The sequence below is a fragment of the Pholcus phalangioides genome, unplaced genomic scaffold (genome assembly GCF_987345545.1).
Source record: "Pholcus phalangioides strain wild (caught in Gottingen) unplaced genomic scaffold, Ppha-v1.0 ptg000022l_1, whole genome shotgun sequence".
NCBI classification, from domain to species: Eukaryota; Metazoa; Arthropoda; class Arachnida; order Araneae; family Pholcidae; genus Pholcus; species Pholcus phalangioides.
In genome coordinates this window covers 35,399,863-35,427,856 of record NW_028301615.1, presented here as the reverse complement: position 1 = coordinate 35,427,856, position 27,994 = coordinate 35,399,863, and the positions used below count along the sequence as shown (strand labels likewise).

General features: G+C 34.6%; 1 protein-coding gene across 2 annotated transcripts; it reads left to right on the top strand.

The window, feature by feature from the left end:
* Ostgamma (oligosaccharide transferase gamma subunit) lies at window positions 1-27,952 on the top strand. 2 transcript variants are annotated; one of them, XM_089250218.1, is made up of 12 exons: window positions 1-109; window positions 8,030-8,202; window positions 9,651-9,768; window positions 11,344-11,426; window positions 12,250-12,307; window positions 12,714-12,854; window positions 14,940-15,026; window positions 15,688-15,751; window positions 16,228-16,302; window positions 17,847-17,870; window positions 21,180-21,270; window positions 25,126-27,952. In XM_089250218.1, the coding sequence occupies exons 1-12, from the start codon at window positions 26-28 to the stop codon at window positions 25,139-25,141; spliced, it is 1,014 nt and encodes a 337-aa protein (XP_089106344.1). In that variant the 5' UTR covers window positions 1-25; the 3' UTR covers window positions 25,142-27,952. The 2 variants fall into 2 exon arrangements, with proteins under 2 accessions (XP_089106344.1, XP_089106345.1); XM_089250219.1 differs by lacking the exon at window positions 17,847-17,870.
* Window positions 27,953-27,994: the final 42 nt, after the last annotated feature.

Here is a 27,994-nt window from a genome sequence, read left to right as displayed (position 1 = left end):
ACGTGTGTTGCTTCCACGGGCAAAGATGGTGATGTTTACGAAATTTGTGTTGTGTTTTTTAGTTTTGTTAGTGTTTGAAGGTCTTCCCCATGTTGACTGTAAAAAAGAGGTGAGCACTGAGTAAAACTGTTGATGCATCGCTTTTGTAGGTCATCGTGAGTTTTCTCCGATAGATGACCGAAATTGAAAGTCATCGCCGGTACCGTATGTATATGTACACGTCAGTGCGATCGAAGTCTTTTACATATTGTAAGGGTAACCCTTCGAGAGGAATTTCAAATATTTCACGGCACCCCTGTCCAATCTAAAATCACTTTAGAGGCACTTTCCTCCCCCCCCCAAACTACCGTGGCGTACTGACCGAGAATCAATTTTTTTTCCAATAACCCAGGGGTTCTTAACCTTTTTCAACTGCGACCCGAAATCCACAACAATATCAGCTTCACCACCCATCGGACTTTGTTTTCCGAAATTATACTGAAACCAGTGGTACATTGTCTTGGATGAGGGGCCCTGAAAGGGGAAAATTATGTAAAATAAATATACATTATTTGTGAGCCCCCCCCCCATTCGGCTCGGGGCCCCAGTTGTCCCAGCCTAGTTACGTTCTTGTGTATGACCCGTGTCATACATTCTATGCATGAGCATAGGAATGACCTACAGTGAGAGACAAGATCAGCAAGCAACCAAGAAAGTGTGACCAAGGTCACCAAGCATGTGGGTGTAAGAGTGAAACAGAGGGGAATGGGTGGCATGGACTTTGGATATCCTTCAGAAAGTCGCCAAATGTGACACCTTGGAAATGTTTATTTTCTCTATGTTTACCTGCTCCAACTGTATTATATATTAAAAGAGAACCCATTCAATAACCTCTTTCATAGCCTTTGGAAATCACTGGCGAAGGTGGATTCAATGTTTGTGGCATGTGGGCTATATACAAATTTTGCCGCCCTTCTCTCATGTGATTGTCTCGACTGCTCATTCCTCAACTTTTCTTTCCTCACATAGCCCCATAAATTCCCCTCGGGGAAAAATGAAGTTTAATTACCCTTATGGGCACCAAGCCCTCAGGTTGTAACCATTGAGCATCCTGAGGTGTAACGTAGAGAAATAAAAAAATTTTTTTTACTGCTCACCTGTTTTTCTTTTTTCTTTACCCCATGGGCGCAGATACGGGGGGGGGGCAATGCCCCCCCAGCGTCAAAGGTGAAGTCGACTGATCTAATGTATTCATATATGCATATATGAATTTACATCATCATCATCGTGCCCCACCAGCAATAATGACCACACCCCCCCCCCCCAGACTTCCAAGTCTATCTCCGCCTATGCTTCACCCTCCACCACACTGCAATAATGCATGTTAGAAATCAAAATCATACTTAAAGTGAAATATTCCAAAATTCACATTTTTAATTTGAAATAAGCCACATGAAATTGAATAGCCGGTACGCAGATACTACTAAATTTTTTCTTAAAGTCACAGAAAAAAAAAATTTGAAATTAAAATCACTGAAAAAATAAATTCCGTGGGGTTTGAAGTAACAAGACCTTGGCTTAACAGAAGCTGTTTAGCCCCATCAGGAATTAAAAGAAAAAAAAACTCTGTGTTGGGGAACGCGACTTTGAGCTGAATATGTACCAACACCACCAACAGCAAGATGAAAGAAAAATGACAGGTAGTTAACAATGCATTACTGCAGAATACGTTTTTTCCGATCTCTAACATAGGTACATACGAATATGCAAATAACACAAGAGGGAACATAGCAAAATGTTGGCCGAACTTAGTTTTGGCCCATCCCCTTGCTATGCTCAGACGTCGCTTTGCTCCTCGGACCTGAAAATATCTACTCTATTTCCAACACAACCGTACTTCACTAGTCACATCAGTAATTCACTAAACAGGTTTAAAGCCCTAGCAGACAAAGAAGGCAGTATAATACAATTGGAGCAGGTAAGCACAGAGAAAATAATCATTTCCAATGTGTCACATTTGATGACTTTCTGACGGATATCCACAGTCCATGCCACCCATTCCCTTCTGTTTCACTCTCACACTCACATGCTTGGTTGCTTGCTGATCTTGTCTCTCACTATAGGTCACTCCTATGCTCATTCACTCTTAGCGAACCCCTGAGTGGTGTGGTGGTAAAATTCATGTCTGCCATCGTGAAGGTTGCTGTCCGGTCTTGGGGTTGAACCCGAGGAAGGATGTAAATAAGATATTTCCCTAAAAACTTGAGGCGACCACCAATAGACATTGCCAACCCTTCATTTCCAACCCATCTCATTATTGGCAGTAAATTGCAATATATAGCAATATGGCCAGAGTTGGTGTTTGGTGAATTAGTCGTTTCTCACCGCAGTGTGGTGGGCGGCTGAAGTTGGTTTTTTGGGGTTCCCCTAACTTTTTGAGGCACAAATGCGAGCTGATTTGCCCTTTAAAAAGTCTCGACACAGAGAGGAATAGACATACAAACGATACAAATGTAATTCAATCATTACACTTCACTTCTCAAATATAGATGGCAGCACTGCAAAAATCAGATACAACACTTATATGCACTCAGATTGTCAGGTACACACATACTTACACTTCCAACACAAATCACTGGTTCTTAAATTGCACGTGGCGATATACCTGAGTTGTGTCCAGTTTGAAAGAAAAGAAAGGAAGTTACTGGGGCCTAGTCCCTTGTTCCACAGGTCACTTTTCTGGTCATTCACATGCTTGCATGCCGTTTTAGTCACTTACATGCTTTCATATGGTATAGGTCATTATTTTAGTCACTTACTGACCTGGTCCCTTGCTCTCTAGGTCATTATTATATTTAATTTTTATTTATCCTTCGCAACTTTACAACAAGATTGGCTTTTTATAGACCATGTCAAACCCCAATAATCCATCTTATCTCTCCAAAGAGTTGCCAGAAGTCCAGATAAATTTACAAAATTGGAGAAAAAGACATAGATTTTTTTCTTTTAATCGATTTTCGGATGTTTGAGGAAACCTTGATAATATCCTTGATCCTGCAACTAAAGATGGTTTACAACTTTAAAGTGCAAATACAAGTCGGTTTCGCTTTTCAAAGAAAAGAAAAAAAAGTCATCACTGCAAGCATCAGATACCATGGTTGATCGTCATTGCGTCAAACTGGGATAGTTTGTAAAAAAAGAAATTTATAACACGAGTCTGTCAAATAACCTGTGCTGAATCACCAATGTTGCCAAATAACAAGTAATAAATCATCAACATAGCCTAATAACGAGTGCTAAATCGTCAGATATCTTGTTGATTTTTCCAAAATTTTCTCACATTTTGCATCAATCTCTTTCTGAGTTTAACAGGAAGCCAGCAGGAAACATGCTCATAAAATGGGGGGGGGGGGAATCATTTACATTCATCTATCATCAGTTTCTCACTTCCCAATTGAAACAAATGGTAGCACCTCCCGAGCACATAACACTGCCTAATTTCAGGGCTGTCTCAAGAGCATCAAGGTCCCGGGCTAAGTGGTTTTTCTGAGGCCCTACCTTGTAAATTCTAGAAACTTTCAATGTCATTTTTGTGAGGCCTCTCTTCTCCTGAGGCTCCTGGGCCCATGCATTAAGACTTCACTGCCTAATTTACCAATGAACATTTGTGATTTTTATGATTCCAAAATCATGCTCATTCACTCCTTGTTAACAAGGGCGGCTCCATAGACGGAGATATGGGGGGGGGGGACATTGCCTCCAGAGTCAAAGGTAGAGTCTACTGATCTAATGTATATATGAATTGACATTGTCGTGCCCCCCCCCCCCCAGACTTCCAAGTCTATCTCCGCCTATGGACGGCTCATGGGCCGACCTCTGCATGAGGTAGGCACCACTCTATAAGTGGCGAATGAATGCCATGAAGCTAGGCTGGAAGCGATCTCGGCAATGGGATAAGTCCAGTGGCAAAGTTCTGGTGTTCATTCATTCTATAAGTGGCGGTGAATCTGGGGTGAATAAATAAAATAATTGTCAAAAACGGTGAAAAAAGTCTAGCTATTTATAAATGTATTGTAATGATTCTGTAATATAATTCTAACAGAATAAAATGTAGGGCATATATCAGTATATTGGCAGTAGGCATAGGCGGAGATAGACTGGAAAGCCTGGGGGGGGGCGCACGATCATTGCTGGGAAGCATGATGATGGTGATGACAATTTATATATATATATATATATATATATATATATATATGCGAATACATTAGATGAGTAGGCTTTATCTTTGATGCTGCTTTCTTTCCCCCCATATCTCCACCCATGGGAGGGTGTGAAAATCTGCAGCATATATATATCCAGGACACACATTTCAAGGTGCGACTTGACATCATATCTCAGTCCGCTATTGCTTTGAAAATGTTGCCATGACAATAAGCAGACCTGTAACACAAATATACACCCAGTTACATATCCATGCATGAAGTGGTTTTAGATAATATCATTCATTGCAATTTGAAAGATTGACACTAACTACTACTGTACACCAGTGCCGTAGCCAGGTTTTTGTCAATGGGGAGTGGGTAGGGAAATTGTGAAGGGCATCTTTTTTCTGTTCCTGATCTAGGGCGCAAATTTAAAATTATGCATTTTTGAAAGTACTTCGAAGAAACTTTCATCAGGGACAGTGTTAGATTGAACGAAGTATATATTTATGTATTTTTGCTCATATGTGAAGTATATATTATATTTATGTTTATAATTTGTGTAATTATCAAGTTAGAGATAATATTTGTTTAATTTGAGTTTTTTTTGAAGTGATAATTGGTACATATACATTTTTATAAAGTGTCATCAATATATCATCATGATGATAATATATTGATGACACTTTATAAAAATGTATATGAAGTATCACTTCAAAAAAACTCAAATTAAACAAATATTATATCAATATATATAAATTAGCAATTATGTGGCACTACTCATTATCCTCCAATCTGTGTAAGCCCAGGGGATTCTGGGAAAATTTTCCTTTTTCCATAGTAGATCCATAGATCAGTAGTTGATCCTGTATTGGAGAGGTAGAAGGTTCAATGGAATACAGATTGCCTATTTTTTATTGGTCTTACCTTTGTGCACTTTATCCAAAAAAATAAGCATGTTGTTATATTCATTGCTGTAAGTCATGGAAGTAGAAACTGAACTCAAAGAAATTTCAAATAACAAAAATCAAATTAAATTTATTTTCTATTTTCTGTTTGTTTATTTTTTCAAATCAATTAATTTTGATTGATTTAATTGATTTTTATTTTTTTTAATGAATTAAAATTTTTTTTAAATATTTCAGAACGTACTGCATGTAAAATGTACCACTTATAAAAATACAACTCTGTGGCCACGACGAATAAATTGCCAACAAAGTAACTGGAAAAATATTTAAAGCAAAAATAATTAATTCATAGGCCTAGAAAAAAAATATAATCTAAGAAATGAAAGTTGTAATGGTCTGGGCTTACTGTCCCTAAAAATGTAGGTGGCGCCCGAAATCAGCTCTTGAAAAGATTGAGTTTGAGAGTGTATCGAGGGAAGAAGAAGCGATCATGGCATCCAGACTATGTTTTTGTGTTGTAGGTCCAAATATAAAAGTTTCTCTACTTAAAGCAATATTCACGCTCATTTCTCTTCTGTTCAGAAATATTGAAGGGGGATTTCTAATCGTGTAGTTGCTTCAAGAATTTTATTGTGATTTCATGAATGAATATAGGGAATTGCACCACATGGTAGAAACAACAAATCAGGATTCTGCAACTGCACCGGATCACTTTTTGCCACATCACGGGGTATACAAATCTGAAAAGGTTAGCACGAAACTATGCTTTGTTTTCAATGCAAGTGCTAAATCTACCAATGGGTACTCGCTCAATGATTTTCTGCTAAAAGGAGGAGTTATCCAAGAAGATTTATTTTCAATCATACTGAGGTTTCAAATTCATTCTATGCATTCTCTGCTGACATATGAAAGATGGTTTAAGAAAATTCAAGTGAACCCCCCCCCCCTCCCCGCCATACTCACTTACAAAGAATTCTTTGGAAAGAGAGCTCAAATGACCCTGTCAAGATTTATGATTTACAGACACTGACGTATGGTACGGTATGTGCACCCTACTTGGCAAACAGAACCGTTCAACAGTTAGCTTTAGATGAAGAAAGACAATTCCCTCTAGTTTCGTCAGTCATCTCACTTTTATATGGATGACTGTCTTTCTGGCTCATTAGAGCTATCCCAAGCTAGAAAAATTCAAGAAGAACTGATGTAGTTATTCTCGAAGGCAGGAATGACTTCATAAATGGTGCTCGAATCGCCCTGATTTGCAAATCGTGAATTCTGAAGTCTATCCATTCAATTCTCATTCTGAAGAAAAGAGTGTTGAAACTTTGGACATGAATTGGAGTACTTCAATTGATGTATTTACCTTCAAGACCACCGTAAGAATAGATACCAGTTACACCAAATGAGCAGTGCTCTCCAAAACCGCACATATTTTTTATTTTTTGGGATTAGTTGGGCCAGTCATTTCAAAAGCAAAGATTTTTCTACAAAGACTTTGGCTCCTCAGGATAGGCTGGAATGAAATCTCTAGCTGAAGGACTGGCATAAATTTGTTTCATCTCTTCACTTGATAGAAAACATCAAAATTCTGAGGTGTGTTGTGACAACTTGTCCAGTCAGATTAGTATTGCACGGTTTTGCTGATGCTTCAAAAGCAGCACATGGAGCCGCTCTATACCTTCAGAGCATTTCTCAAGATGGCACTGTGACGAGACATCTGTGCAGCGTCTCATGTATCTCCTATAAAGACTGACTATGCCTCAGCTAGAACTGTGCTTGCCTACTACTCACCCAGTTAACACAGAAGTGTCTCTCAGCCCTTAAACTCAAAATAGATGATGCGAAACTTTGGTCAGACTCTACTATAGCTCTTGCATGGATACATAAGCCACCACATCAATTCAAAACTTTCATGTCCAATCGAGTCGCTCGTATCCAAAGGCTCACTAAAACTTCCCAGTTGTGTCATGTTCCATCTGATCTCAATCCAGTAAACATAATTTCTCATTCTTTTTTCATTCCGATATTAGTGTAGAATACTCACGTAACAGTTTTCTTCTTTCATCTCTCCTCTGCACTTTTTCTACACGCCCACACGTTTTTTGCACTCGGCACGTCTTTATTCATCAATCAGTGGGCCGCTGCAACTCTAATTTAACTGTTGTAAATCAAAATGATTTCCTGGATGATCTATTGAATGTTACTAATAACTTTTCTAAACTTATTAGAATTTTGAGTTTTGTTTGTAGGTTTATTGTCAACTTGAAAAGCTCACAGTCTAAAATTGTAGAACCTGTTTCAGCTCTAGAATTCCATACTGCTAGAAAATTATTGCATGCATTATTTATATTTAAATGCATGACAAACCATAGGAGCATGTGAACTGAGAGGAGGCACAAACCTGATGTATGTGCCATCAAAGTAGTGCTGCAGTCAGATGAGGGAGTATGGCTTGTGGTCAAGATTGAAAGGAGTTACTGATGTCACATGCCCGCTCTCGCGAGAGTGCAGCAATCAGGCAAAGACATACAACTTACAGCTTTGACGATGGTAGATCTATGACTACTGAAGACAGATGCAGACAATCAAACTGATGTGGAAGCTGGACAATGTAAAAACGTGGATGACTGTGATTAGCTGATCCACTGTGATTCAAAATTTTATATTCATTATTGACAATCATTAGATTTAAATTATTGACAATCATTCAATTACCTGACGATTGATCCTTAATGAGATGGACTATATGCCATCGTGCTATCATTTTATAATCTTTTTTATAATTTTGATTGTCCATTGGCATTTGTGTTGTTTTGATTTTAATTATCTGTTATATGATTTCAGATTAATCGTTTATATATATACAATATTCAAAGGTCAAAGGTCTGTATTACTGTCAATGAACTTGCGCATGATCACAATTATTTTTTTTCCGGACAGGTACAAACACTTGGTGAAAGGGTGCAACAGCTGATGGAGATGGCTTCGAAAAGAACCATCTTAAGGTTGAACACAGATAAGTTCCGTCAACTGGTCAAAGCCTCACCTAGAAATTATTCATTTGTTGTCATGTTGACTGCATTGTCTCCTCAGCGGCAGTGTGTGGTGTGCAGGTAAGCTCATACATAAATCTTCATTTCAATGTTACTGTTAATTTTGTAGTGCCAAGGGTAGAATGTATTAAACCATTGGTTATTAATTCCTCGAACTTTTATACATTTGCACCCTTGGTAATGAAATAAGAAGACAAAACTTTGCTAATCCAAACTAATTAGGTCTGCAACCATTGTAGATTAGCGGAAAATTTGGATTACTAGAGTTCTTATTTTTAACATGATTGTCAGTGGTAATGGGTGTCCTGGCTGATGCTCTCTCTAAACTGCTCACTTGTGTAATTGTGCACTATAAAATCTTTGGCCACATAAAAATACTGAATATGTCTTCAGCTTTGGTATACAGTGGATCCTGCTTATAACGTTTTTCAAAAAACCGTCATGAAAAAACCTTGTAAATGGGAAAACGCTTTAAACAGAAAATTTTGATGAGCAATAGTAGAGTTCGGACCACGAAAATAAGTCTTGTTAAGTGGGAACGGAACCTTATATAGGGGATTCATAGATGGCAAGAGCACAAAACAAGCACAACTCTGACAATCAAGCGCAAATCTGAAAAAAGTTTACTCACCAAAGCATGTTTTAACCTACAAAATCGGGTCAAAAATAGCGAATTCTGACTTGTCTGGGACTTAAGGAATCTCCCCCCCCCCCCCACTTTCTATGCTAGCAGGCACCCTGAAATAATTTCAGATAATTTTGTGCTGTTGTAGTGGTTGCATATGACATCAAGATCGCCAATACCACACTCACTGAAAGAGAGTCCCTGGAGAGCACTTGGGAGAAAACATGTATGGGTTCTGCTCTCTTCTTAACTGGTATAGATATAAATATTTATTAATCAAAATAAATTATTTGAAAGTAAAATATTGTTTTTCTGAATGTGTGCACAATATGAGTAAATGCAACCTACGATATCAAAAGCAGCGATGATAATCTGAATGCAATTTAAACATGCAATCTTCTGATCTGGAGTCAGAAGGTCCAAGGTCCTCAGACTTCATATCATTTACAGGACATGAAAAAAATAGGTGCCAATTTCAATTTTTTTTTTTAGTCTCCACAGCAACTTGGCACATAGGATTTGACAAGCCCTGGTTTAGAACCGCACATACATTTAGAACACAATTTCCGGCATATACCAACATATTAGAAATTTTGCAGAGGAATGTGTACTAGGTGCATGTATAATTAATAAGTAGCTCAGTAATAGAAGAAAATCTAGCCTGCAATCTTTGGTAACCAAAGCAACTGAAACATTTCAGAGTTGATATCAATTGAAACACTTGCCAAAAATTTGTAATTACCCCCTCTCCCATAACCAATAAATAAGTACCCGTTTTCCACTTATTACAAATTAAACAATTAATACAAAATGCTCGATCTCTCTCAAGAGAAATTTGTATCTTTAACGGTTTTAAATTTATGTTGAACATTTCTTTTTACAGGCACGCCTACGAGGAATTCCAGCTTGTTGCCAACTCGTATCGTTTTTCACAGTTTTATACAAATAAGTTATTCTTTGGTATGGTTGATTTTGATGAAGGCGCTGATGTATTTTCTTCAGTAAGTATGGAAAGATACATTTTAGGTGTTATCATATTAGCTTCCTATATGAATGTTGTACTGTTTTGAGAATGTCTGAACTTTGGTGGTATTGCCTGGAAATATTTGCGGCATTCTCATAGCTTTAACCCGAGATAACTAATCTTAAATCAGTGTTACTCAGTAATTAATCTATTGGGTAGTCTATTAGACGAATGTTTAGTTATCTAGGGTTAATCTATTGTGTAGTCTATTAGACGAATGTTTAGTTATCTAGGGTTAAGCTAAACCCACCACCAAAAGGATTGATGAATGCCGGGAAACAAATTTAAAAAAAAAAAATCGCTATAATTCCCTGACATTTGTCTACAATGAGATTTTCACGTGCAAATTTATTCCAAACCTGTGACCAAACTGCCCAAGCTCCATGGCAAGGTATCTAATTAAAATATCCGACTATGTTTAAAACTTTATTTTGGAAGAAAATGCATTATCACCCTATTTCTTGTGATTCTAAAAACAGGTCTTGTTTTATTTATAGAACGCTTAGACCCAAAGTTACATTCACTTCAGTGTTACATTTTTACATCAAGTAATCTGTGGATGAAAATTGTGAAACACGTTTCACAAAGAATGTTATTTTTGACGTTTTACTTGAGTTTGAAACCTGGTTTTTAAAAATTTATAGATTGATATCATTACAAAATTTAAAATATGATATTCTGCCATGTACTGTTAAGGTTATGAACTAAAATCTAAAGTCTATCACATGTATTTGTCGGATTACAGTGTTTTATATACACAATATATGAAATAAAATTTCAAAAAATTCATATGTACATTAACAGATTTGAGTGTAGCTTATGAACTACCATGCAATCTTTTTACATTTTAGTTCGTAACCTGCATCATCACTACCTGAATGTACAGTGAAAATAACAAAACATTTCATTCATAGAATTTTTTGCAATCATGTTTCAAATATTGCATAAATTTTGCTTGAAATTTGACAATAAAAATGACTTCTTTTTAAATAGAAAATGACATTGGCAGTCCAAAATGTATTATTTTTTCATTTTGTGAATTTTTCCATCAAGAAATGTTACAAGTTCATCTACACACCAAATTCTGTGGGTCGCAATTTTTAAAATCGGTTTTTCAAAATCATGCTATAGCGAAATCATGTAAAGTGAGGAATACCTGTATTGTGAAGTTGCCTTCTTTCCCCCCCCCCCCCATAGTTTTTTATTACAGTGAAGAAATAGATTTACTGTCACATTTCATGAAATGCTTCAACTTGGTTCTGGTTGCTCTATCTTGACTGTAATTTTGCAAAACTGATATAGCATTAAAAATGCATTTATACAGTCGAACCCAAATGTAACGACACCATTTATTTTGTAGAATTCTGGTGCTATAATGAGTTTGACATTATATCAAATCACAGTAAATTCTTGAACAGAATTTTTGGCACTAAGCAGGTTTGGGGTGGGGGGGAAGGTTGCTATAAAGGGTTCAGCTGTGTTTTTTAAAGAAATTTGTTTTGCATGCCATGAAATGAATGCATTTTTTTAACTGTTTGTGATTTTTTTTCAGTTAGGTATGAATTCCGCTCCAGTATTCATGCATTTCCCCGAAAAAGGGAAGCCAAAGAAAGGTGATCAGATGGACATACAGAGGTAAGATTATGTATTATTTTTTATGCAACAAATTTTCTGATTTGATGCCGTCAACATTTTTTTTCAAATAATAAATGAAAGCATTTTGCTGGATCATCTTCAAGATTATTGACTGTGCAGAACTCTAGCAAGTTGTGTGGTTTTTTTTCTTATCAGTAGTCTGTCCAGCAACTGGACCCTACAAAATATTCGTGCCTGAAAAACACACAAAAATTTTTGTCCAGAAAACAAAAACCTTTCATAAAATACAAATGAATGAAATGAGTTACTGAATGATTTGTGCCAGCAGTATGCTTGTATACCTAACAGTCTGAGTGCGTTTTTAGCGTTGTGCATGAATTTTTAGTGATGCCATCTAGTTTTTTGAACTGAGTGAAGTTTAAGGATTAAATATTCATAGACTTTTTAACTAATAGATCGGCTTGTATTTGCACCTCAAAGGTTTGAACCACATAAAACTAACTTCAGCCAACCACCAGAAAAAAAGCTACAGATAATATGTAGCTGCTGATAATCTACACTGAGAAATTCATATGTTTTATCAGCATACAATCCACAGATTATATGAAGGAAATAATATATGCTTTGTGTGCTGCAGTTTATAAAGCAGGTTGTTTTTTGTGTTCTGAAAAAACATGTATTATGCAAACATGGATTCACAAAGACATAGTTATAAATGCACAGCATAGAAATACAGTAATTTGGAAGAGCCTGAAATAGATTTTTTTTGGATGTGCATAATCATAATATCTATCGACTAAAAATTAGAAACTTGAGGGGAGGTCTATTTACAAATGTCTAATTTTTGTTTTCTGTATTGAAGGATAGGTTTTGCTGCAGAAACGATAGCTAGGTGGATTGCTGAGCGTACAGATGTGCAGGTATGCTAGCATCTCATTCACATTTGAGGCTTTGCATCTTATCTTTGCATTTAAAATGTGTAAGGTTATCAATGTGTTGTTTCCATTGTTAGTGCTGGTAAAATTTTACATAAAATTCAGAAACTCAATATTTCTTTGTCTCGTTAAAGCCTAATTTCATTATAAATGAAGTAAGCTTTAAGGAGACAAATAAGTAATGACTTGTCGGGGGGGGGGGGGGGGGCTTTACAAAGCTTGAGTTGAGACTCATCAGCATTATCCATGTGCACATATAATCATAATTAAACTGGTTATTCATAAATAATAACTGATTGGTCTGTTAATAATTTCTATTGGTCATGCTGCAGGGAAAGTGTCAGAATTTGTTGTTTCGTCAGATTCATTGTTCTTTGCTTTCTATTTTTAGATTAGGGTGTTCCGACCACCCAATTATTCAGGGACAATCGCTCTAGTCATCTTGTTTGCATTGATCGCTGCTCTGTTGTATATGCGAAGAAATAATCTCGATTTCTTGTATAATAAGACCTCTTGGGGTCTTGCTGCTTTGGTGAGCATTTAAAATTATTTATTTTGTTTTCAAGCGATTTGAGAAATGTGTATTATATTAGGTATGTCGCTATACATAACATATGATATTTAATTAAGAGTATCTGAGTACAACTCACCTTTTTTTGCATGTCTGGAGTGCATGCAGCAGAAATTTATTATTGAAAACTATAAGAAAGACGTAGATTATGATGGTCTGTTATCTGAATCATCATCTGCCTAGTTTTTCGACACATTTTTTTGGAAAACCTTTCACATTGCAACGTTTGTAATACAGTTGCATTCCTGATTATTTTTAATTCCCAATAATGAATTATCAGCAGACAACAATAAAGAATGACAACAATTTTCCACTTACAATATTTATTAACAGAGAGTTAAATTTTTAAGTTACAAAAAAAAAAAAAAATAGAAATATTCTAATATCATAATGCAACTATATGTTTAGTGCTAAAAATATCAGTTAGTAATTTGGAATGATCTCATCCGATCTGCCGCTGACTGACTAGAGTAGAACTGGAGTCTGTTCTGTCTCTGGAACTGCCTTTCCACGGAGAACCACTCTCACATATAAATCAGTAGGCCCAAGCACACATTGCCTTTCTGCAGACATGTTGGGAACCATCAGTGAAGGTACTGTTGGACTGCCAGCGATCGTCCCTGGAGGAGAAGACTATTAGAGGAGTTAGACTTGGACCTTTGAAGACCAAACACACCTCACTTCCCATCTCATTGAGATATCTAAGCGTTCCCAGAGGATGGGTGTGTCTGGAAATCTTATTAAACATCTTCAGAAGAAAAATTTAAAAATATTACATATAGATTTCACATATAAATTTACACATAATGTTCGTCAATGAACAGATCGTAATATATGGAGGAAGAAATAAAAAATCAACTATGAAATCTACATCATAATCTTCCAAAAGTTTGCTTTGGAAGATTCCATCTGAAGATGAACACTAGCATCCACTAGGAGTTAGACTGCAGTCATCATCATCAGCAGCAGGAGAGAAGCTCGATCGGAATGGAGGCTTCAGAGGGAAGTTCAACAGAGTGACTATCAAACCAGACATGCACCTTGTCCATATTCCTCTGCTGAACTTCTAACGAATTGGTACATGTTGAAATGTGTGTGTATGTATAGTGAACCTTCAGTGAACTTTGTTTCTGTGTAATGCTTGTTATGTGTAGTGCTGTCATCTACAATCAATTTTTTTACACTGAGTTTTTTCCTCAACTCATTGTGAGCGAAGTGTAATGAACGACATTCGCGCCTCGAAGTTGGGAACCGCAGAAAACCAGCTTCAGCCGATCACCACAACGGAGTGACTACTCTTTAGTAATCCTTTTAGTCCTCTCAGCCTAAAGTTGAGAGGCAGCCACCAGGGTTAGAATTACCCGTGTTTTATGACATCTGGAGGATTGGCAAGTGCTACACCATACCTTTACTGATTTTCAAATCATGTCAACTGCAAGAGAATTCAAGTTGCATGAAATGCAATAGTACACAGCACACTGCCGGTATATAAAGGAAAATTTCCCCATCATACATAACCACAAGATCCAATCAGCTTTGAAACTCAGCAGCACTGAAATTAGCATGATATTTTTAACAGACAAGATCTAATTTTCATGTGTTTACATAGTAAAACAATATTGCATAATCATGACAATCGGAATCTGGCAACAATACAAATGGGAATATTGAAGACCCGGATGATCAGCTGTAATCGGCGGCACACGATCATGCGGATCGATCCCAGATAGCATGACGAGGTAAGTACATGTATATTAAAAATTACTAGACGAGGACCCTTCTGCCAGGGGTCTATAGATATGTTAAAACATCCATGATTTTTATTTTGGGAAAAATGACTTGTTGCGTGACAATCATTAATAATCTTGTGTTTTTGTTAGGGCAAAAAGAGTTTTGATGGGGATTCTTTTAGCTCTTGTAATATGTGTACTTTGTTTTAGTTTCAAAGTTTTATCTAAGTGTAATTATTACAGAAGTTTAAGACATTTCAGTTTTGTACAATAAATGTAATTTTTTTTTAATGATAATTTTTTGTAATTTTTTTAGTGCATTGTGTTTGCAATGACATCTGGACAAATGTGGAATCATATCAGAGGTCCTCCTTTCATGCATCGTACTTCAAGGGGCAATGTGGTAAAGCATTAAATAATTTGCTGTTATTCACTAATGGTTTACAAAATCGGTTTTATTTAACAAGTTAGAGATTTTTTTTCCATCCACTCAAATGTGCTATCCATGTCCTATAACACCATTTTCATCAAATTCAATTAGAATTATTTTTTTTAATTGCGCAACCTCTCCATTATAATGACCAGTACGATAAATCCCAAATTTTTTCCTCATCCCATGTTATTTTTTTCCATCTTATATAATGTCCTATGAAGAAACATTCAATCCAATACAACATTCGAACTCAACTCTGTCCATTCTCATATTTTTTCAAACAAAGCTAGATTTTTTTTTTTTTCCATTTGCTATAATTGCATTTGACGTTGACATTAAAGATATAGGTACGTAGATGGGTGCATTTAATATTAATTATTATAATTTTATTACTGTTTTATAACCTGATGCATTTTCACTGCAACGGCTTACATTATGGAAAAAATTATATACGTTTTAGTGTATACATATAATGTGTCCCAAGAAACTAATTTTTTTCCCGAAATGTTTGATATAGCCACCTCCCAATACAACATTTGTTTTCTATCGAATGAAGGAGGTCATTATAACAAATGTTGACTTTAATTATTTTCATGTTGAATGATTTTCTAAATTTTTCTTATGTCTTCAGGGTTATATACATGGGAGCAGTGGAGGCCAGTTCATCGTCGAAACCTATTTTGTGATCATACTCAGTATCCTTTTTAAATGTTTTTCCTTTTAAAAAAAAAAAAATCTTTAGAAGGATTATCGTTATATTGACTGCTGTCTCTCAATATAATGATAATCCTTCTACAAAGATTTTTTTGTTTTTGCACTGAGTATCATTATATTAAAATTTCACTGTATTATTTAATCCCAATAGGTGGAAATTTTAGAATAAAGGAAAGTATCTATGTAGCCTCTGGTAGCTTTGATTTTATGCCCAGCTTGGTGAAATGCTTACTTTCTTCAATTGGTGGATGTCAGTTGCTATTGACATTAATAAAACTTAGTTTTGTAACTTCTTGAATGAGTTATTCAGTTTTAAACATATCTGTGTTCCTTCTGTCTGTTATAATTTCATATTTTATTACTTTGCCATGAACTAAACACCTCACGTGGTTGTATTTTTATGTGCTGTTCATGAAATATCTTGAAGGAAAAGAAATGTATCTTTGACAGCTTTCAGATGTGTCTGTCGTGTTTGGTATGATACTCATGAACGAAGCTGCTGCTATCAAGGGGGATGCTAAAAAGAGGAAAAGTATGTGAATTAATGAGTTTATAATAAAAATAAATCATTTTTATGTAAAATTTTCTAATAGAATTTACTTACTATTAAAAAAATAGTATTTCTTATGGTATGATTAAAAGCAGCTACACACTACTCTAGTGTAATGTGGCATGTGAGAGACGTTGTGAATTCTCATTCTTGAGAATTCCCACATCGCATAATTCTCATGTCACATAATTAAAGTAGGCTTAATACTTGCATTTGAGGTGGCCAGGTCATGACTCTCATAAGTTAAAATTTATCTCTTCTGCTTAAACTATTATAGGCATGTTTGGATAGTAAATGAGAATTTTGTACAGTGTCAATGGCATAATCATCCAACATGCTAATCAGACTGATAGTTCATTAGATAGGGGGAAGAAGCAGTCAATCAGTGCCGAGTCTAGATAGTAAGCTGCTTGCTGAATTTTGTTGATTCGTGGCAGTTTTCTCTACAGCATGTTGCTGGTTCAACACGTGAGCTGATCATGCTATTCAGCTGAGAGCTGTTGAAGCATCTGGCTTGCAGTACAGACGTTAAGCCAACTTCAAATATGTTACGTAATTAAAACTTATCCAAAACAAATTCAATGCCTAATTGATTTGAGTTGCTCTTTGAGTTATTTTTGAAATTTAACGTTACCATTTTTATTATGTAGAATGTAAATAAGTAATTTTTTCCTGAGAATGAAATTCCAGTGCAACAAAATTTTTCGAACAAATGTTAAAATTTGTATTTCTTCTAAAACCATAAATTCCTTTATAACAAAATTTAGCTGTAACAAAGTGATTTTTTCAGTCTCTTGGAGTTTGTTATAATGGAATTCAACTGAATATTAAAAAATCTGCATAAAATTTGATGGAGTATTTTCACTCCTCAACAAAATGTATAGAAGTAAAATTGAATTTTGGTGTGCAGATCACATATCTAGATGTGTATTGGAAAACACTGGCCATGTTTTTTTTCTTTATGAGGAGGGAATAGAAAAGTCGGCTATTCATTGGGCAACCTCTGCAATAATATTTATTTTTTATGATTATTTCAAAATAAAGAGATCATTAAGCAGGAACTTTTATTTGCCTTAAAACTAATAATATGAGTGAGAGTTATATTTGTTAGTAGAAACTATGTATTTGTATATATGTATCTGTAATTTAATGTTGAATTTAATTTTTTTGATGTTTGCTAAGTAGCCATTAATGTTTCCAAAAACAGCTTTATGTAGTTCAACTTTTTTTTTAGAAAAACCTAATCAAACTGGCAGTTTATTTGCATGTTCACATCTATTTCTCGAACAGTTGCTTTTGATAGATTTGGTGTAGTTGTGAAAAATGTTAAGATGAAAATGAGCAATGCAACCTAATTGTTATAGAATGATTCGCTTTTCACTTAGAATTTCATGTACTTTCATAAATTAGTAAAATTGCTGTACATGGTTTTTTTTAATTGCACAGATTTAATGGTAGTGCAGTAGATTGAACTTGCAATTATGTTTTTTTCTTATTTTTTTTTTCATCTCCCTCCTTCCTTATAGAGAGCTCATTTGGCAGTGATAAAGGTAGGCAGCTCACTTCGTAGTATCATTTCCTCCATGTTTTTAATGCATGATAACTTTTGGCTCATTTTATTGGTTTCATTTTCATTTTTTCAACTTCTCAGAAGATTTATTTATACATATAGTATAATGCAGTTGATGTTTATTTTTATGAACTTGAACTATTATTAACAAAATTAGTTCATAAATGGGAAGGACAATCAAACAAATTCCATATTGTTTGGGACCAGAAAACTAGTTCGTTAAAATGGGGGGTTCATAAAATTGGACAGTAACTGTAGTACAGTATTTGTATTTTTTTTAAGGATCTGCCTTATTTTCCTTTACAGTGGTTGGTGCAGGAAAAAGTATGTTTTCAAAACGAGTTCGTTTCAAATAAAAGTCAAATTATAACTCAGATTTTAAGATTTTGGTTATTTGTCTATTTCTAATACTTGAAAAAATCTATTAATCTATATATGTAAAATTGATTTTCTGTCTGTCTGTTCTGTATGCAAATCTACAATTTTAGATTGATCGTCGCCAAATTTTGCATATATACCAAACGTCACCCGACTTGAATGATAAGCTATTTTAAAAGTTTGTCAGACTTGGACAAATGCCTGAAATGGGGGAAAACTGTAGGGCAACAATGGTTTCTCTGCCTCGACAATCTCTTTTGGAATGTTTATTTTAGTTACCGTGGTTCCCTAGCAATGCATTTCAGACGTGTATATGCCTTTAGAATGGTTTGTCACTTTTTTAATGCTGCCAGTATATGTATAACAGCTTATGTCTTTATACTTTTTCAATCCTCCCAGTAATGAGGTTTTTTGAATAGACGTCAGAATCATCATAAGCATCACTTTGGGGGTCAGGCAAAGGATGATCCCCCATAGAAATCTGCCAAAATTGCAGATTTTACTGTAGAAATGCAGAAATTCAGTGGGATTTTCCGCCACATCAACAATTTTAAAAATTGTATTTAATTCTTGTAGTATTGAGTTAGCTTAGAGATATACGAAGCCCAGAAAATTAAATATGAAGTAATTAGCTGGACCTACTTTGTAGTTGGATATCCATGCAATAATATTGATTTCAACTTTTTATTTATATCTCCTCAAGCATGAAAATTAATGTCTCTGTATTGTTTTTTAACATTCAACTGCATAAATTCATATAGTTTAAGTTGTTTTGAAATTAATTATGGGCCCATAAAGTATATGAAAGAAATTTCACAGCTTTAGTTAATCATTTTTTGAAGCAGAAATAAGCAGATGGATAATTTGAAGTTCAAGAGTGAGGGAATCAAAATACGTAGCCCCTTAAAAAAGGAAAAAATATACATTCATTTCTACGTTTCTTTAAATATAGATTTGTTTCTTTCATGAGTTGCGCATGAAGTCACCATATTGGTTAACTTAGACACGGTTTGTATGTTCCCAAAAGAAAGAGGGAGGTATCATGTGGTCTAAAAAGCCTCATTGATGAAGACCTGGGCAGCGCAGGGTATTATAGCTAATGCTACACTATAACAGACTATTGTTTTTAACCCTTTAACCAGCACTTATTGAAGTGTCTGTCATATCGAGCTGGTGATATTATGCTTTTGTTCAGAGCTTTAAAGAGGTTCTTTATTTGACTATTCGGGGGAGTTGTGGATAAATGTTGACTAGAGCAAAGGAGCCTTGGTGGAGAAAAGTTTGGATCCACACCCTTAAACTGTTCCCATTATAAATAGATGACTGTTCTGTGGAAGTTAAGCATACTAGCACTTTCTTAAACACATTACCCTCCTATTGGTGCAAAAGTTTGGTACCAAAGTAGCTCCAGAGAAAATAGAGTACTGTAACTTCTTGGTAGAATTTGCATATAAATTTCATTTCACGGCTGTGTATAATTTGAAAATGTAATCAACGAATGGAAGGGAGGAATGGCCATAGTTTTAATAATTATTATAACATCCCATAAGAGGTCATAATTTTTGGTTTGTACATTTAAAAAGATCAGAATTTATTAATGTATTAAGTCATCGTTTATTATGTTTTGTCATCTACGCCATTTTTCACCTTTAAATAATCGGTAGCACATTTTGTTGTAAACCCTTCGAAATTACAACAAACTTGCCACATTTGGTGATGTCTCCGATAGGTTGGTGATGTCATGCACCTAAAGAACCTTTTGAGAAACTTCTCAGACTTTACAAAAGTGCCACCAAACTGGAACTAGAGAAGATTTGGAGAAATTTATTCTGAAGACGAGATCTCCCGCTGTGTTATTTTTATGTCATTCCAGTTGTTTGTAAAAATCGCTGTGAACACGTGTAAATAGTTGTTCTGTGAATAAATCTATGACATCCTGCATTTTGTTTCACCCCCCTCCTGCTTATTTCAAGGACTTGTGAGAGAAATTATCCGGAACAGTATATTATACATACCGCTACATATTATCTGCAGATTTTTCTTTTCAATGTAATGGGGATATATGTCTAAAAATAATTTTTAAGATTTATAGATTACATAGTGTTCCTCAGAACCATATTATCATATGTCCATTGATAGTATATGAATCATATGTTAGTATGGCGCTAAGGTGCAGATATTTTGTTCCCCTTATGCCAGAAACATAAATGTAAAAATTTGAAAAACTTGGAAAATGACCTTTGCGTGTTTACTCTACCCATGTTACTCTATGGATGTCTCATTTTCTAAAATATTTTGCAATGTTTTTAAAGACGGTATACATATTTTATTTATGTAATATTGCTTGGCCAAGGCCTATACAAGGTTCACGTTATTCACATTCTTGGAAAAACTTATATAGCAAAAGTAAATTATTCAACCAACTGATAAACCCAAAAAAGTGAAAATTTGCACATTGATGTCCCTGGCATAAGGGAAAATGATATGCATTGGTGTGTGCGAAAACTGAAAATTTCGGGGGGGGGGGGGGGTGTAGATTCATTCTATTCAAATATTTCAGGAAAAAAAAAAGCTACAGGTAATACACAGTGATGCAAAATATACATCAAGAAATTCTTTTGTTTTCAATGTACATTCCACAAATTATGTGCCGGAAAATATTTTATTCCCAGTTTTCATTGTTTATATTGAAAATAAAGTGGAAAAAAAAATTAAAGGAATTTGTCTTTTTGGTTCAATTTTGTGTTTTAATTTCGTAATTACTGGTAGTTTTATAATAAATTAGCATTGATTTGCCAAGGGTCTTATATGTTTGATAACATCAGTCAGCTTAAAACGAGCTGATTGATATTATAAAATTAATGCAGGTTGCTGAAATATGAAGTTCAGACTTGATTTTTTATTTTTTTAGTCATGGCTGTAATTGGGCTTGCGATCGTAGCAGTCTTCTTCAGTTTACTTCTCTCAGTATTCCGTATGAAGGCTCAAGGCTATCCATATAGGTATGTATGACATTTGGTTTGCTATATGCAATCTTGCTGAATTGGATAGAATCGTTGTTAAGAGATAGGTCACAACGGGTTATGGTGTTATTATGGTGGTATTATTGGACAAGTTTCACAAGTGGAATTCCTCAAGGAAGTGTCCTTGGCCCCCATACTTTTTTCACTTTTTATCGATAAACTCGATCAGGGTATCAGTGGGGTTGTTAGCAAATTTGCAGATGACGTGAAGCTAATGGGAATAGTAGTGAATCCAAGCAATATGGAGTTGCTCCAGGCCATTTTAAATAGGATTGGAGCATGGGCAAATCAATGGAACATGACGTTTAGCGTTGACAAGTGGATGGTCTCTCATTTTGGTTTGAACAATCCACGTTTCTCTTAGGAGTCATTCAAGCATTATGTCAGCATCGGGGGGGGGGCGGTCTCGGATTTGCTGACTTTTGATGACAAGGGGGGAGGGGTTGAAGGTTGCTTACGGCATCAATCACCCCCTTTTTAAAGATATGAAATATTCTAAGCTGCTGACGGGGGGAGGGGGGCAAAAATGGCTAGAAATCTGCTTGCGTAATACTTGAATGGCCCCCTTATGAGTTGAATGGTGTTACTATCCGGATGCAACTAGGGACACTGATTTGGGAATTCTCATTTATGGGCTTAGGTTTTCTGAAAATTGTTTAGCGGTGGCCAAAAAAAATGAATAAAATGCTCGGTTTTATTTTCAAAAAGGTCTTTTCGCGTTCTCCTAAAGTAATTCTTCCCCTTTTCCAAGGCTTGGTTCGTCCTGAACTGGAGTGTGCTGTAAGGTTTTGGAGACCATACCTACAGAGGAACATACTTGATTGAAGGAGTACAGAGAAGAGCTACGCTGTCCTTGTTGTCACACAAGGCTTATGTTATAAACAGAAACTTCATTTTTTGAACATGTTTAGATTGGAAGAATGCAGGTTTCGGAGGGGGGGGGGGTAAAATCGAAGTGTTCTAAATTTTCAACTGGATAGATAGGATGGACCTTGAATTATTAATACGCTATCAATGGACTGCTTTGACAAGGCGACAATTCTAGATTGTGGTGTTGCAGGGAATTTTTCTCTAACAGGGTTGTTAATAAATAGAATAGCTTACCCCCAGAGATAGTAAATTCTAACAAAATTGACACGTTTAAAAAGAAATAAGATAAATATGTTGTATTTCAAGAAGCTATCCATACAAATAAGACAACCATAAATATTTTTCATTGGGGGTCATTCAAGTATTACGTAAGCAGATTTTTAGCCATTTTTGACCCCTCCCCCCTTGTCAGCAAAACACTGAACCCCCCCCCCCCCTCCCCCTCCTCAGCAAAATTTCATCAGCAGCTTAGAATGTTTCATATCTTCAAAAAGGGTAGGTTGATGACGTAAGCAACCTTCAAACCCCCCTCCCCGTTGTCATCAAAAGTCAGCAAATCCGAACCCCCTCCCCCCGATGCTGACGAAATATTTGAATGACCCCTTGGCATTGCATAATATTTTATGTATATGCATTGTTTTTAGTTTTATAATTGCTTTTTTAATTGGGGGTTGCTGTATTTTAGAAATGTATGACATCTATATTGGTTGTGGGCATCTTTTTCGCAGCCACCTCGTTGGGCATTTTGCCTGTTGCTGCCTTGTATTTGTATTTGATGAAGAAAATATTGATTGTATCACACACAAAATTATAAAAAGTACAGTAGAACTTTATCGCAAATCTGCTAGGAGCAGAAAAAATTTTGAGACAGAGTTTTTGAGAAAATTTTTGCATAAAAAAAAAAAAAGTGACCTAAATGGCAAAAATTTCAGTTAACAAAACTAAAACACTTTTTTTTTTGTTTGATGCATATTCAAACTCACTGCCATGGCCTTGGCAAAATTTTCGGTTTTTAAAAAAATTACAATTTAACTGACCATATATTAAAGGCCAGTTATATGTACTAATGTGTGTTAAATATTAATGAGTAATGTAATGTGAGTATGTAAAATATTTTTTTCTCCGCATTGCATTAACTATAATTAAACACATCCACACAAATATCGGGATAAGTAGTTTTCCAACATTTATAACTCTTTTGATGTTGTTTACGTACTTGTTTCAAGAGGGTTTCTTTGACTTCTGATTATTGTTGAAAGGGTTTTGCAGGGAATTCCAAAGCCGCAACTTCACTTTGTTTCATGATAGAATTTGCATCTGAAAACTTTGAGATTTTAATTTTTTTTTTTCCTATTGGAGACATGTTTTTGCTTCTCAGCAGTTTTTTTTTTGATACAGTATCATTCAAGTAACAAACCAACAGCATTTACTCATGGCCACAAGTTGCACATGGCTATGAATTTTTTTTTTTTTGTCTACTGATGGAATCATAATTCTTGATCCCTTTCTGTGTTCAACCCCTTTAATGTTAAATCCAATTCAATTATCATCCCCCTCAAATGTTTCACATATGAGTGACAGTATCTTATCATCATGATGGGCAGTAAATCTGTCCCAAATTTCCTTTCCTTAGTTTTTTTTCACCTTGCCAGATTTATGCAAATTTATTAGCATTATTGTTTGGCTTTTGAGATAAAGAGATTCGTCAAAAAATATTTTAAGACAGAGGAGTGAAAATGCATTGATTTATTATAGTAAATGCAAGTAATTTTTTTTCTTATCAAATCAAAGCTTTGCTATAAGCCAAGATCTCTATACAGTGATAGCTCGGCTAACGAAGATGATTTATTTCGGAATCATGTTTATATTAGCAGAAATCCTTGTAAGCTGAAACTTGATTTTACATAGGTTTCTATGGAAAATTGTTGAATTTGTTTCAGGTATTGCTGAAAATTTTATAAGAAAACATTTTTTAAAATACCAAGTAGAGAATGCTATGAATAAGAAAAAACTGACCAAAGGATAAAATGAACAGCTTTAAAATTATATAAATGAGAATTTATATAAAGATGATATATACTAAAGATATTTTTATTTTATGTTATGTACACAACCAAAACTGGCTTTAATGGAATAAAGATAGTGTTGACATAACCCAGACAAGTTCATAATTATTCAATCATTACATTTCACTCGTAGTTAGAAAAATTAATGGTTGATGCCACTGCACATATCAAGCATTACACAGAAACAAACTTCACATTGGATTCACAACACGTACTTGCACATTCCAACATGCATGAATTTGTTAGAAGTTCTGCAAAGGAATATGGATGAGGTGCATGTGTGGTTTAGTAGTAGTCAAGTTCATAGGCGTTCCAATCGATTTGTGATTTGGTCATTTGTGTGTCTGATACATGCAGATGGAAAAGATAAGCTCCTAGAACGTCCAGAATGTTCAGTTTGAGGCTAAAAAAGTCTTGCAGTGAAAGAATGCTTCTCTGAAAACATGGGGGCTCTTTCTTTCTTTCTTTTTTTTTCAATGCATTTTCTATTACCTGAATATTTCATTTTATATGAAATGGTTTAGAAACTGCCGGAAAGAGAAACAGAAAGATACATTTAGAAAAAAATTCTTGGGTGGACATGAGTTAATCTGGCTCAAGTGACAGTAATTCTGATGTGATGATTTGCACAAAAATTGTGCTCACAATGCAGCTGCTTCATGTTAGCATGTGTATCCATATCACACAATTAAAATATTTGTTAGCCGAGGTATCACTGTTTAATTGTTTAATAGTAGGGTATGTGTAAAGATTTTTGTTCATTATATATTTCACTAAATTTAAGTTTTGTTTGTCAATTTCATGAGATTTTTTTAAAATAAGATTTCACTCTTTTTGATTATTTGAATTTCTTAAACAAATGAGCTATTATCAAACACTTTTATTGTTCTTTCCCCAGCTTCCTTTTCAAGTAATATGATCGAGAAAGATTCAAGATTCTCGGTTGGATTATTATTATTTTTTTAATGTGAATGAAATACAAGTTTGACGTAAAATTGTGTCGTTGAAACTCTTAAGAGAAGTATAGGCTGTTAAATAACAAACTTCATAATCATTTGAAACACTTTAAGTTTCGAAGTCTTCTTTCGAGAAAGTACTGGTAAAACATGAAACACAAAAAACTGGTTAAATTTTTGCTGCTGTTGTTTGTTAAGTTTTTAAAATAAAGTTTTCATAGAATTTTGAAAAAATGCAATGTTCAAATCATCTAGAACAGCCTTTCTCAATCTTTTTAAACCAATGACGAGTGAAAGTCAGTTAGACGAACCATTAACTTATGGTATTTTGAGGAATTGCGTGTTTAAACAATCATTATTTTACTTAACTCTTTCCTGGTGTTGTTATAAAGTTCATTGGTCCATAATTGGTTGAATGATTTTAATTCAGTTATGAGATGAATTGATGAGAAACGCTAGTCTAGAATTCCAAACAGTGGTATTTGAATTACATTATTTAACATGAATTTGAGCACCCCCATTTATTAAGAACTTGAGGTAGGGTTACCATATTTACATTTTAGTTGTTAAGGTAACTGATTGCACATATTTATACAATTCATTCATTTTTTGTCTGCATTTTAAGATTATCAGTACAGTTGATCAGTGTTATAATGACCATTCCATTGCAACAACCAGTAGGTCAAGTCCTAAATTGTTTTCATATAATGACTACCATGTTTTCCTTTCGCTGTTATGGCCACCTAATGTAACGTCCGTTTTTGACTAAATGAGAGGGTGGTCGTTATAACAAATATTGACAGTCTTACTGTTTTCTGTTGGTGCTGAGGTATGAATATGTGGTGAATTTGATAAATATGTGAGATATATAAACAATTTGGATCAAGTGGTGAGATGTATATTTCGAATATCACTTTTAATCATTACAGGACATACTTATGCAATTTTTTTTTGTAATGTTGAAACAAACGGGGATGGAAAGAATGGTCTTCAAGTTCTATGTTTATACCAAACTTTCCCTTGACAAAGTTTTTAGACGCTATTAAAAACAATGGAAATATTAAAGGAAAAAGCGAATTCATTTTGACACATGATGGGTGCAGTTAACAAATGACTATGATCTTGCTTGGATTTGAAGACAGCCATATGGCCATTGCCATATCAAAGGAATTTTAACCTTTTTATTTGCCGTTTCCATTGACAATAGCATCTAAGAACTTAGTACTTCGAGTTCAGTTATTGTAGGGAACACCATCTTTTGTAAAAAAGGTAAGTAGGGAGTGTGTGTAATTTTGGTATTTCAGGATATGGTGACCCTGATCAAGGCCAAAGATCCCTTGCATCAAAAGTAGTGTCTGAAGGTGGTATTGTTACCAAAAATAAAATATTTGTGTCAACATTTGATTTTCATTGAATTGTTACTAAAATTTTTACTTTTCGTGACAAATATTTCTTCTTATGTACATCATTCAAATATGAATGCATGAAGCTAGTCTTTGTATTGCATTTATTGTGACCCTGATTGATCACTTACTTTTGTTAATGACTAATTATCATGGTTTTTGCTTTGCTGCTTAAGTGCTTAGAATCTTAATTTAAACTCTGCGTTTACAGATACTTAAATGTGGAAACAAAAAAATCAGGTGTACAAATATAAATTCACATAAGATTGCTTATCATGTAATGCGAAGTCTGAAGGAGCTTATTTTTTGTTAATTTCTGTTCAGAAGCTAATCTTTTGTGTTTTTGAGAGTGACGCGATTGTAGGTCTATCGTATGTTGAATTTGCACTTAATTTGTTGTCTGTTAAGGAAGGCTTCATCGCGAGAGTTTATTATGTGAATCACAGAGAACCAAACTGTATCTTTATGTTGATACCTTGATATATTTCAGTTACACACTGACATAAATGACTGGGAACAATTGACAAATTTTTTTCCTTGGTCAATGTATAAAAAAGGAAATGTTTGCTTCTGCATCAACGGTTTCATATTAAAAAAAAGTACATTCTCAAGTAAATCCTGTGATAAAACAATTGTCATACATTCCGGTTTAAAAGTAAAATTTAAGCATCACAACAGACCGAATGAATAATAATTTGAAACATTGTGAGATTAGTTATTTAGTTAATAAATTCACTTAGTTCTACATTCATTTATTAAAAATGTGAGGTTGTGTCAACTAATGGAATTTTTTATTATCTCGAAGAATTATAGAATGTGCCCTGGTATAGTAAATAGACATAGGGTCAATTGCGCTGCGTCCCTAATTGCACATAATATTGAGTGAAACACGTTAGGAAGGAATAAATGCAAATTGTAGCTGTTGTTTCAATTTTCTGTTTGTGAATTAATATTAATTTCTCGTGAAATAGATTTACTTGCTTTATAACTCTCGAATTGAAAAAAAACAAACATTCCATCGAAAGGCGGAAACTTTCCATTATATAATGCAAAAGTATTGAGCCTAAAAGATCAAGCGTGATAAGCTCAAAATGTTTTTCTATGCAAAATTTCCTAGTTTTGATAGTGATAATGGATGAATGTATGAATTATCGTGTTTATTTCTCCCATTTTCTTGGCTGCAATGAGAGTTATCTGTTTTGAAAAAGAAAAAAAATTGATTAAACACATTTTCGCTGTGTAACGATGTATTTTGGATGCAAAACGATATGTAAATATGTCCGAGTACAATATTTGATTGTACATAATACACTGTATTTAAAATGAAATAGTTTGTTTTCGAGAATTAAATACTGATTTGCAGTTATTCAAAATGGTTTGGACCATTTATTGTCGATTATTATTTTCT